The sequence below is a fragment of the Mytilus galloprovincialis genome, chromosome 4 (genome assembly GCF_965363235.1).
Source record: "Mytilus galloprovincialis chromosome 4, xbMytGall1.hap1.1, whole genome shotgun sequence".
Lineage (NCBI taxonomy): Eukaryota > Metazoa > Mollusca > Bivalvia > Mytilida > Mytilidae > Mytilus > Mytilus galloprovincialis.
Window position 1 is genome coordinate 40,406,191 of NC_134841.1, and position 13,448 is coordinate 40,419,638.

At 30.7% G+C, this 13,448-nt stretch overlaps 1 protein-coding gene and 1 pseudogene across 1 annotated transcript; both read left to right on the plus strand.

Moving 5' to 3' along the window:
• Positions 1-1,896: 1,896 nt before the first annotated feature.
• Positions 1,897-8,683, plus strand: LOC143072137 (toll-like receptor 2 type-1). Its single transcript, XM_076246949.1, has 2 exons — positions 1,897-2,001; positions 4,691-8,683. Exon 2 carries the CDS (start codon positions 5,014-5,016, stop codon positions 7,588-7,590), a length of 2,577 nt encoding a protein of 858 aa, XP_076103064.1. The 5' UTR covers positions 1,897-2,001; positions 4,691-5,013; the 3' UTR covers positions 7,591-8,683.
• Positions 8,684-10,352: 1,669 nt separating this feature from the next.
• Positions 10,353-12,978, plus strand: LOC143070595 (toll-like receptor 4; annotated as a pseudogene).
• Positions 12,979-13,448: the final 470 nt, after the last annotated feature.

Consider the following 13,448-nt stretch of genomic DNA (forward strand, 5'->3'; position numbering starts at 1 on the left):
TATATAAGAGATGAGTGACATCCAAACTTATCAGTCGAAACTTAAGTCCCAAGTCTAAAAAAAGAAAAAGACAGACAAGAAGACAGACAGGCAGAAGTACACAAGGCAAAATATATTAATTTATTAAACTAAAGACTGAGCATCACGAACCCCACAAAAATTTGGGGATGAATTCATGTGCTCTGGAAGGGTAATCTGATCCTGTTTCACAAGTGGCATGTGATGTATAAGGTATCTTATTTAATTTGTTGTTAGATATTTGATTCAGTTCAATAGATATATTATGACGTTTAGAATATATCTACATAAGTTTATATAATATATGTTAAATGAAAATATTTTTGATAAATTATATACTGGTTAATAAGATATTTATTAAAATAACCAAGATGTATGTTTAACTAAATAAGACATCTTGTTACTTGCTTTATAAGATATCTAATAAACTAGATACTTTCTCTAATCAAAAATATAAGATATCTCGATTACTTAACAATATTTTATTTTTACTTTATAACATATCTTGTAAATGGAATAAATATATAACTGGCTTGCCATAGACGTTTTTTTTTTACTTAATATGGATCACATATTTTATAGTGCCTAACAAGATTTTGTGAGGTAGACGAAATTGACTTTAAAACGATCGTATTGACTTTTGATGTGCAGAAATAGGCAGATCGGACATATTTTTGACTTTAGTTACTTACTTCTTAAGTTTGGGATTAATTGTAATCAACATATTCCAATGAGACTAAAAAATGTTTTTTTTTATTATGATAAATAATAATTTTACCTGCCGTAGTCGTGCGTAAAATATATTTCGGTATTTCTCTTACGAAAATGACTTGTTTAATGGAACAAAACGTATTATTTGTAAACTTTCTCTTTACTCTTCACAATAGGCTTTAAAAAAATAACCTTTCAACTGTATATTCCGAAAATTTTGTGAAAATCGAATAAGTGGCAATTCTTACCTTTCATACCTTAACTTTCATTGATAAAACATAATATTGACTCGCCCAGTGTCCAGTTTGAAGGTCATTTTAGTTACCGTACACATTCATGCACGTTCTAATTAATCAATAGTCATGTATGAAAAGCATAAACAAGTTTGAAGGTAAACTAATAACAACTTAATCCAATCAAATTGCCTACGATTCAATAACAATGACCAGTCCACATCATAAAAATGTATAGGGGTAAACTGGGTAGGGAGAAAATGTCAGATATATGAAGTTCATTATTTTGCAATAACGAGTAAAAATTTGTTAACCAATAGATTTGGTATAATTTCATTAAACATGTCGTTATGTATTGGTATAGTTTTTGGATCTTTCATTAGCGTATTTAAGGCTGTAGAAAGTTTGGCCTTTAAAAGTCAACATAATCATTGACTTTATAAAGAAAATTCGCCTTTTTAAAACATTGAATGTTTCACAAATAATACGCGACAACAAAGCAAAATCATTTCTTAAAACACTGCAAAAAGAATAATTCTGATTGATGCAGTGGTATTGTCATAAATTGCACTGGAGTGAACAGTGGTACATCAAACGTCGAATTCCCTCACACAATGTTATCACACACTATAGTGGTGAAATTTAAATGATCCAAACAATACAAACGGAATAGAGCAGAACATTACTAAATTGTCAACACTTTTTATTAACATGAATATCAATTTACACTGGATAATAATCATTTCAGATACTAACAAAAGGTAGGACTCCTCCGCATTTATGTACACATAAGTAAAAAACAAAAACACGCAAGTAAAGTGTTATAACTTAAAACCTTTTATATAACTGAATATCAATTTACACTGGTTAATAATAGTTTCCAATGTAAACAAAAGGGGCAACTCCTCGTTTATGTAAATGCCAGCAAAACAAAACCAAGAATCCAAGGTGAATGGTTATAACGTCTTCACAATCACTGCGAAACAACAAATAAATGTAGAAAACATTGCAAGGACTCTCTGCAAAAAGTACTGAATTAGTAAGTATTTGATTAACCTACAATTCATAGATGTATGTATATAATTTCAACAGCTTTCATGAAACGGATTGATATACATTTTTAATCAACTATACAAAGATAAAGTCAGTGCAATATTATATGTGGCAATGACAAAAAAAAACATTGACAGTATTAATTAGTCTAGTTTAAACACATTTTATTTATTAAATCTAAGCAAAATGGATGAAACATCAGAAAATCATATTTTTCTAAATATTCTTCATATCACAATATACGTATATATACAATATTCATGTAATATTAAGAGCATCCACATAAAACGAACAAATTTATTCGATATTAACGAACTATAAAAATTAGTTATTCATATCATTTGATAAAACAAAAGAAAAAAGAAAAAAAAGAAGCAAATCATTTTTTCTATGATAATGGCTAAGATTTGACGACGTTGATCATCTGTTCCTGAACCATTCGCAGTTTATGAAGTTACAACCTTTAAATAACCAAACAAAGTATATAGTGAGAAGAACGTGTTTTATCTCTTTTCTGTTTTGTTTGTTTTAAGTATGGATGTATTGTGCTTTGTTAGTTATGATAATAACACTTTATTTTTATAAATTGTTTTTCATTTAATTTATATCATGCATTTATTTTTGTGCTATTGTCCCAAATATTTTCAAATGGAAATCAGGTTGTTTTATTTTTGGTTTTTGAATATCGATAAGCAATTTTCTGAATATAAACAAAGTAAACAACACCCTGTACCTTCCAGAACGTATTATATTCATGTGGATATTCACTTGTTTTTCAATATTCAAGATGCGTTAAATGTTGATTCAGGACTTGAACATGCTTATTTGATACAAAATTAAAACAATGCATGTATATATCATAAACTAAGTCTTCTGTGCAAGATTTTATCATTTCTTACGCAATAATATCGTATAATGGTCAATTGTTTTTGTCTCATTCTGTTATGATTTAACAAATATTTCAGCTAATTAATTGCCGTGTTGTGAAGCCGTAGTATACCGATTGTCACCTTATAGTAAACAATCAACAAAAACGCATGGATATTGAGCACATGTATAACATGTACAATCAGACAATAGTTTATTTCAATGACAGATCCATGCGTATTGCGATCACCGGATTTTTCCGAGTAAGGTCACGCTAAAGTCAAATGCATACGGAAAATATTTCGGCGAATTTCTACCTGGAAGCCAGCTATTAAAAAAAAGTATACTTCTTTTTAATGTGGACACACTAAAGAATTTTCTTTGAAAAAAGTATATATACATCAGTTTTATAATAAAAACTATCCAAATATTTATAAAAAAATATGCTTCTTTTTTTTTTTTGCGGTTTCATATGACTTTAGCTTTTACGTAAACAGCATATGTAAGCCTCGGTAAAGCAACTTGCAAAATAATGAATACATTTTAACAACGATTGCAACATAGTTTTACCTCATGTAAAAATGCAATATTATTCGTTTGATGTGTTTTATTTGATTTTGCCATTTGATTAGGGACTTTCCGTTTTGAATTTTCCTCGGAGTATTTTTGTAATTTTGCTTTTTATATAACGCCTTATCGTACTTATACATACCGCCATTGCATTATTGTGCTATGGTCATTATTTATATTCCTGAATTTTTGTTTGCTTACTACTATGTTCTCTTTTTTATTAAAGATTTTCTTTGTCGACATATTAATTGTTTGTTTTAACACAATGCCACCTGTTGTACTCCAAGTTTTGACATTTAACAAAACTGTATGTTTGTTTTGTTCGCACATTGTTGTTAATAGAATATTATGCGACAGTCATACCAGTGAGATCTTTAGCTAGCTATAAAACAAGGTATAATTTACCGTTTTCTTTATAAGAATATGCCTGTACCAACTCAGGAATAAGAATCAGAATAAGAATATTTATTGAATCCAAGTATAGGGCCCGTTTTCATGCATTTACATATATATATAGTATTAACTATACATTAATTTGTAAGATATATTATATTAAAAATAAATAATCAATTAATTATCCTCCACACAAAATGGTGTTTGAAAATAAATAAATAAAATAGAATATTAATCCTCTATAGTTCATACAAAAAAGCCCCCAAAAATAAGATAAACTAAACTATATCACTACTTCGTGTATATTGAGTTTGTGGAATGCACATTTTCTGTTATTGCAAAACAAATATTAGTACTTATAAATCTTGACACTCACATATTAAAATTTTTGGATTCACATGACGTCAGCCAAATAAATTGTTGGTACTTTAAAACATAAATTTTTACATTAAATATAAAAAAAAAACAAGATGTGGTATGATTGCCAATAAGACAACTATCCACAAAAGACCAAAATGACACAGACATTAACAACTATAGGTCACCGTACGGCCTTCAACAATGCAAAGCAAAGCCCACACCGCATAGTCAGCTTGTTTCACTGAGAATAAGATTCCGTTCTTTTCATATGCAGAGAGATAAAAGACACAAAAGGAATATTCAAACTAACAAGTCGAAAACCAACCGACAATGCCATTTCTAAAATCACAATCGACAAAAATATAAACAACATTAGGCAGAGCACAACGTTTTCATCTGAAGTGTTGATCCATAGAAAATAGTTGTTAAATATTCATAATCATAAATCCAAAGACAACTATTACCCTATTCTATTTATTTTTCAGAATTATGTAAGAGAATAAAGAAGGCGGGAAATAATGAAATATATTAACTGATCATCGAACTTAAACTCGCTAGTTTATTTATAGCTCTTAAGGTGGGCTATTACCAACCAAAATTTAAAGTTACTAGATCACAACTATGGACCTGAAGTTATATGCAAATAATTATTAACAAACATTTGAAATGTCAAATACTGTGTACGGAATATATACTTTCCACTAAACAATGACTCTTAATTGATAGCATTTAATTCAGTTTACAAAAAATATAAACGACTACTTAACTTATCTCTTCTGTGCATTTAATGAAATAAGTTGTTCAGTATATGAAGAAACGAAACAAAAAAGAGTACACACACAAAAAACGTAAATTCGTAAGAATGCCTTATTTTGAATACATAGCAATTTCTTTCATGCTTATTCCCTTTGTGACATCCCTACAATGTGACATTGTGCTTATTGAATCAACAGAAGGAAGGAAGAAGATAGCCAATTGTCAAAATATTGGACTAACACAAGTTCCGTCCTTTCTTCCAAATGATATAAATATACTGAATCTTAGCAAGAACAACATTAAAAATCTCAGTAATTATGATTTTGAACGGTACGGAATATTGGAAAAATTGATACTAAAGAAAAACATACTACAATGTATTGAAGAAAAGAGCTTCGTTGGATTAAATCGATTGAAGATTTTAGATATGTCAGAAAAAAAATTGAATTTGATGCAAAGCTATACGTCGGAAATATTTCTACCGTTGGTAAATTTAACAAACCTAGATATTCGACGTAACATAAAGCAACCGTCTGATACCAACTTGTTCCACTATCCTGATAACGCTTTTGCTGTTTTAGAACAGTTGGATTTCTTTGCATTGGACATGGCTCCAAATCCGAGTTTTGGTAAAGGATTTAGGAGATTGAAAAAGTTGAAATCGTTGACCTTCGAACTTTGTTATTTGAAATACCTTAACAACAGTGTGTTCGAAAACTTTTCTTCTAACATAAATGAGTTCAACTTAACAGGATGTCGTTTACATGTAGTCCATGTAGAAAATAATATTCTTCTTCCCTTCCCAAAGATGACCAAGTTAAACTTAGAAGGAACTTGCATGCATCTCAAGCAGGCACTAAACATCTTATCTCCCTATGGGGGTAAAAAGTTTACATTAATGAATTTCGGAGGATTGAGCTGTCCTGTATTCAGTAATGAAAAGAATCCCTTTGCATTAACAATCACAAAAGAAATGATGCGATATCTAAGAACTATTTGTGTCGAATCGTTAGACTTATCAGACAACGGGATAATTGATTTTGAGGAAGATTCTTTACTGTCGTTTGATAGACCAAAATGTTTAGAACATATTTACTTCAAAGGAAACCGTTTCGCCTTTTCAAAGGGCAGACAAATGGATGAATTACAAAGTTTTATTCAAACCTCTACAAACTTAAAAACCTTAGACTATTCATATATTCCAGTTCGATATGAACTGAGCAATAACGATCTGGGTAGAAATATTGTCCATGAGAAAAAACAAAGTAAATCTTCTGAAGTCATTATTTTTCCTCGCTCATTGACAACTTTACTTCTAAGTAATGTGTTATGTTATGATTTTGAAAGACTGTTGTTAATTCCAGAAGAAAGCAATTTGACATACTTGGATCTTTCATTTGGTTTTTCGCTTACAGCCATTCTGATTCAAAAGAACTCATCTCAGAAAATCGAAACATTGTTAATAGATGGCCATCCACATTCTGCGTTTATAGATCAAGACGAACTGATAAATAACGGGAAAATCAAAACTTTAAAATGGAGAGATGCTAGTTTGTATATGCACATGAATCCTGAAAATAAGAATTATTCTTCGAGAATTCAGGCACTATTCAAGAAGTTAAAATACTTAAAACACCTAGATATGTCAAAAAATTCCCTGTGGTTTTTACCTGAAAATTTGTTACAAAGTATGACATATCTTTCAGAATTACGTTTGTCCAAAAACTTATTTCGGTTAGTTCCTCGGCAAATTACGGATTTTACAAACATTAAATTATTAGATTTTCGTCAAAATCTGTTAACAGCATTGGATAAAAAGACACGAATTTGGGCAGATTCAATGAATCATAAACAGGGGTTAAATGTTTTAATGGCAGATAATGCATTTGAATGTAAATGTGACAATTTGGATTTTATTGAATGGATAAATAAAACAAAAGTCAAGCTTGACAGTCGCTCGTATAAATGTACGCTTGCTAATGGTTCATTAATAACTGTACGAGAGGCATACGAGAAGTTCCATGATTTGTTTTCTCATTGTGAAAGTTCAACATGGCTAACCGTAGCCTCAACTTTGTTGTCCACGTGTTTCGTAACTGCTTTGTTATTGTTGATATATGGTAAACGATGGGAAATCTCTTTATTCTTTTACCGACAATTCCGAAACATTGTCAAAAAGAAATATTGCAAAAGCTTTAAATATGATGTTTTCGTTTCGTATGGAGACGATAGTGGACCTTGGATTAAAAAATATCTTATTCCAAAATTAGAACACGATTGGAAACTCAAAATGTGTTTGAAAGATCGTGACTTCTTACCCGGGTGTTCTTATTTTGACATAGAAGCAGAAAGTATAGAAAAGAGCAGACATGTTATTTTTTTGCTAACTCCATCTTTTAAATCGTCAGAAGATTACCTTTTTGCAGTTGAAAGAGTAAAACACGAGAAAAGGATACGTAATATAGAAAACATTATAGTTTTAGCAAATGGTATATCATTGAAAGACATTCCGACAGAACTAACTTATATCTGGAACTATGTATCATTTATTCAGTGGCCAGATGAAACCGATGATTTCGATATCATGTGGCAACAATTAAGGCTATGGATTTGTCATGATTTGATGTAAAATACCCTTCCTATTTATCTTATGTATTTGAAAATCAAAGGAAACATTATATCAATATCAAATTATTATCAAAATATTGTAATAAATAGTTATGGCCTATACACAATAAAGTAACATGATTCTTGATCAAACTTATGGTTAAACTTAGAATTATATGACAAATGCATTTGGTATTATGCGTAATTGTTCGATTAAATTGTCTATTATGTATTGGAATTACTGTTGGGTAATATATATTTTTTTATGCGTGACGTATTTATTTTCAATCAATAAAGTCATATTATTTAATATTTATTACATGAGGTTATTTGAAATATGCATAAAAGTTTAGTGGTCAATCTTTGATTTTCTAAAACCCTAATTGACAAATAAGTGGAGTTGTGGGGGCTTATTCTTCGATGCGATATATCAGTATTTTTTAATTTTTTCTTGATTGAATCATACGAAATAAAAATAATGTAGCTATATAGAGTAACCTTTTCATTGAATATAAATGAGTTTTTTTTCTTCTTTATATCATCGATCATTTTTTATTTTAGTTAACCCATTGGAATATACTACAACATAAAAAATGATAATTCCAAAATCAGGGTCGACAGTAATTCAAATAGAGCAGTAGAAAATTCTGTCGCTACCGATTTTCAACAAAATTACATCCCAGCTCCTTTGTTCTACCAGGGATGATCTTAGCAGGATTATCCCTTCCTGATCACTCCGGCTTGAGTTTCTTTGTTTTGCATGCTTTCTTTTGTTTTGTAACATTTTTGGCGGGGAATATCTAATCAACAATACAACAATCGAACTTAAGACATTTGGCATATCAACCAACAACATATACCCCTACACTAGGACGACTAGATACCAACTCTAAGAATTTAACATATTCAAAGGAAGCAAGATATTTTCATCAGTAGGGCGAATATGCATAACTTTATTCAGTGGGATTTTAACCCTTTTCACATGTTTCATAAATAAGGCGAGTTGTCAGACTGATTGTTCAATGGGATTTTACCCTTTTCATTAGTGGGGCGAGTTGATAAACAAGAGTGGGATGATTGTTTAGAAAGTGGCGATTTTTTTAGAAAGTGGCAATTTTTACAGAAAGTAGCGATTTAGTGTGAGCCAGATTGGCCAGTGGGGCGAGTTGACATGTTTCATATTTAAACATCGTGTTCGGGGTTCATAAAGAGTATATATTATATAGTTATGTATAAAGTATATCATAATGGTTGTGTGGCTTACTAAACTGGATTTTATGAATTGTAAATGTTTTTTCGTCTAATCTAAAACAGCTGGAGTGTTAAATTGTTATCGCAGTCGGACTTGGTGTGTCAGTGTCCTCATGGGATAACTATTACTTACAGAATATTGTATAGGTATATTTAGTCGTAATGACGACCGTCAAACTATGTGGTGCCAATTTCAGTAACTAGTATTGATTGAGTTGTGTCTAATGCAACTTTCAACACTTTTGTACCAATTATTGGCGGTCAAGTTTTATTGATGTAGGAAGTCAGAGTGCTCAAAGATAATCACTGAACTTCGATATGAAACCGACAATCCTTCTCAATTAAGACTGGAGTTAACAGGGTAGTGATATAGTAGTTTTACTACTTAGACCACTCGGCCAGCGACGCTTCTCAGGAGTCTTCCTGGTAACATGTTAGAGTATTAAAAAAAGAAAATGTGGTATGATTGCCAATGAGACAACTCTCCACAAGAGATCAACATGACAGAAATTAACAACTAGAGTGTTGGTTTTTATTTTATGTCAGGGCTCTTTTTTTTGTACTGACGAAGTATTTGTATATAAATAAACTCATCATAGATATCAGGATTAAATTTTGTATTTGTGTTTTGACTACAAAAGACTCATCAGTGACGCTCGAATCCAAAAGAGTAAAAAGAAATAAAGTACGAAGCTGAAGAGCATTGAGGACCAAAATTCCTCAAAGTTTTGACAAAAACATCGAGGTAGAAAATATATTGGTATGGTTTCTGGTCTACTTGAGTGCAAAATTTCTGAACGTATGATTTTACAATACGAATCATTTTAAATGCTGACTTTTAATTAAAATTTCAAGATTCTTGTCAACTGCTACTCGCGAAACCATTGAGGTTTCTTTTTGTAAAAAAGCTTCCTATATTACGAAAACTGCTTTGATTTCGTCTTTGAAAACCGAGTTTCTGCAGAAAAAAAAGTTCCTGCTCCATTTGTTGCACCCCTTGTGTTGCTTATGTAAATACAAACTTAGTTGATGTTTCAAAAATGAAATTATATATATTTCTTTTCTCTTTTGTTTTTATTAGAATAATGTCGATTTCTGAAAATCAAGATACTATTATTACATTTGATAGTATACATTTTTTTACTATTTGATGATTTAGTAAATGATATACACACTTACCGCTATACGTATTTAATCTATATTTTAATTTTATATGAATTCGGTTTATTCAGTTTACGAACGATCGTTTTATTTTTACACCTGCGTGTTAACTCATTTTTTTTCAAATTTCATAAAAATAGTTACCCGGAAGAAAGTATCGAATGATATACGTTAAGGCGCATGACAGATCCCTTCAATGTTTTTTTTAATTCACACAGCAAAGAGTAGGTTTGCCTAGATATTTAAAATGTGTATAAAATGGAATAGTGTACGATAGTTATTTACTGTGACTGTGGCAAATACAATTTTGACATCTGAATCAAATTCAAGCCATACAAACTCAGTTATTTTGTGATCTTGAGTTTATTTCATTTGTGCGTGTATTAATGGTGGTATAATAACGATATATTAGTTAAACATGTCGGTATAAAAACACATTTATTAGGATGTATAACTATATTTATCAAACAGTGCCAGGCTTTTTCATGTTACTTTATTTAGTTTATGCTCAAGAATGTAACATAACAGTTCATGATCATTTATCAGAAAAAATAAAGACAGCTAACTGTAGTAAAAGAAGTTTTATAGGAGTTCCACAGACACTCCCACGTGATATCACCGTTCTGGATCTAAGTGGAAACAAAATTCGTCGTATCAGTAACTACTCTTTTGAAAATTACAGTTTATTACACAATTTATCGTTGGCTAAAAATACACTTCACATAATGGAGGAACATGCATTTTATGGATTAACCCGGTTGAAGTTTCTGAATATGGCTGACAACATTTTGAACCTGAAATATGTCTATACTGAAGAAATGTTTTTGCCGTTGCAAAATTTGATTAATCTGGACTTACGACGGAATATTCCGAATCAACCGACTGTGGATTTATACCATTATCCAGATCAAGCTTTTGCTGTTTTAAAAAAGCTAGTATTCTTAGCATTAGATATTGTGCCAAATCCGATTTTCGGAATAGGATTTCAAGGGCTGAAAAATCTGAAATCATTAACGTTTGAATTTTGTTTTTTAAAATATCTACGAGGATATACTTTTGAAAACTTTTCATCGAATCTAGACGAATTGAAACTGACTAGATGTCATTTAAATTTTTTGGAAGTGGAAAACAATGCTCTTGTTCCTTTTCCTAAAATTACCAAAATACATTTTGAAGAATCATGCATGCATCTGAAACAGGCTCTCAACATACTGTCGCCATATAATGGCAAAACTATTGAAATATTGAATCTTCAAAGTCTTAACTGTCCCATTTTCAATATCAATGAATATCCGTTTTCATTAAAAGTCACAGCAGGCATGATGAGATATTTGAAAGCTGTTTGTGTAGAAACTTTAGATTTATCAGACAACGGGATAGTTGATTTTGATGAAAACTCGCTATTGTCATTTGATCGACCAGAGTGTTTAAAACATTTATATTTTAAAGGAAACCGGTTTGCGTTTGCCTATGGACGTCATATGGACGAGTTAAAAACATTTTTTAACAAATCTGTTGCGTTGAAAACATTTGACTATTCTTATATTCCAGTTCGATATAAGCTATACGCAAATGATTTTCGTCAATATTACGGAAAAGATTATCATGTGTCTAACAATGTGATATAGTTGCCTCGTTCTCTAGAAAAATTAGTTTTGGGTAATGTACTCTGTGAGGATATTTCTAGATTGTTCTTTATACGTCGAGGAAGCAATTTGACTTACCTAGATGTGTCGTTTAGTTATACAAACAATGCTGTAGTTTTTGAAGGAAACGCCTCATACAAAACAGAAACTTTGGTCTTAGATGGTCATTTTCACTTTACATTGTACACAATAGAGCTTGTTAATTTTATAAATGTAAAATATCTTTTGTGGAGAAATGCTAGGTTGTTTCATATAATGCATGCTCGTTCAGATGATATGTTTTTCAAAAGATTTATAGCACTTTTTAGAAAATTTGAATACCTCAATCATTTGGATATGTCAGATAATAGTCTTAATATTTTACCAGAAAATTTATTCATTGATATTGATCATCTATCAGAATTATCTTTGTCTAATAATTTGTTTCAGTCCACTCCAAGTGAGATCATTTCTCAAAATGATATTAAAGTACTTGACCTTAGTAGTAACTTACTACCAACAGTGGATTATAAAACTCGTGTTTGGGCGGATTTAATGAATCAAAAGCATGGTTTATATTTTCTTCTTGATGGCAATGCATTTGAATGTAATTCTGACAATTTGGATTTTATCAAGTGGATACAAGAAACCAAAGTAAATCTATATAGCAGATCATACAAGTGTACACTTGTGAACGGTACCGTGATTACTGTACTTGATGCATATGAAAGCATGCATGATTTGTTTTCCCACTGTAGAAATTCAATATGGCTGATGGTCTCTCCCATTTTGTTAGGAACAAGTTGTATCTTGACTATGATAGTTTTATTATACAATAGACGATGGAACATAGCTATATTTTTTTACCGCATATTTCGAACAATTGTTAAAAAGAAATATGGTAAAAAATACACATATGACGTTTTTGTTTCATATGGCGGGGATTGCGTACCTTGGATAAAAAAAAGTACTTTATTCCAGAACTAGAAAACGAATGGAAACTCAAAATATGCGTAAAAGATCGCGACTTTTATGGCGGAGAGTCATTTTATGACGCAGAGGCAGAGAGCATAGAAAACAGTAGACATGTTATATTTTTACTAACTCCAATATTTAAAGTCTCGCCAGACTGTCTGTTTGAAATTGATAGAGTGAAACACGAAATAAGTATGCAAAACATTGAAAATGTCATAGTCATATCTAAAGACATAACTTTAAAAGATATTCCTGAAGGGCTCACTCATATTTGGAACTATGTATTATTCATACAGTGGCCAGAAGACTGTAATGATCATGACTTAACATGGCAAAAATTGAGAAAGTGGATTGCTGGAGATTTTCTGTATTAGAATGTATAATACCAAATTAATGCAGTGTGAACGACAGGTTTATCCTAAAAACAATTAAAAAAAATAACACTTTATAAAGATTAATTTAACCAATGGTAAATAAGAACCGAAACACGTGAAGAGCTTTATTAACATTTAAATTATAGCATACTCTATCGTAGTTAAATTGTTTATTAAGGTACAGTTGATAAAACTTAATACCCTTCTAATTTTCAAGAAACCCATAGCTGGTGCTTTATGCTGGAGAGTTCGAATTTCAAAATGTTTGATTTACGTGCGTTTATTAAAACTAAGTTAATCGCGTTTAAATGAAAATGTCTTAGATCTACCCAAGTTAGAGCCCGTTTACCCTGTGATTGGTCAGTTAGTATACTAAAACATCGTCGTCAAACATATGTCAGATTAAAACGTTTACGGAGCACTCGAAATAAAGGTGATTTTACTTTTAAAGCTAGCTTTTTGTGTACATTATAAACAAACTATATTTTTATTTA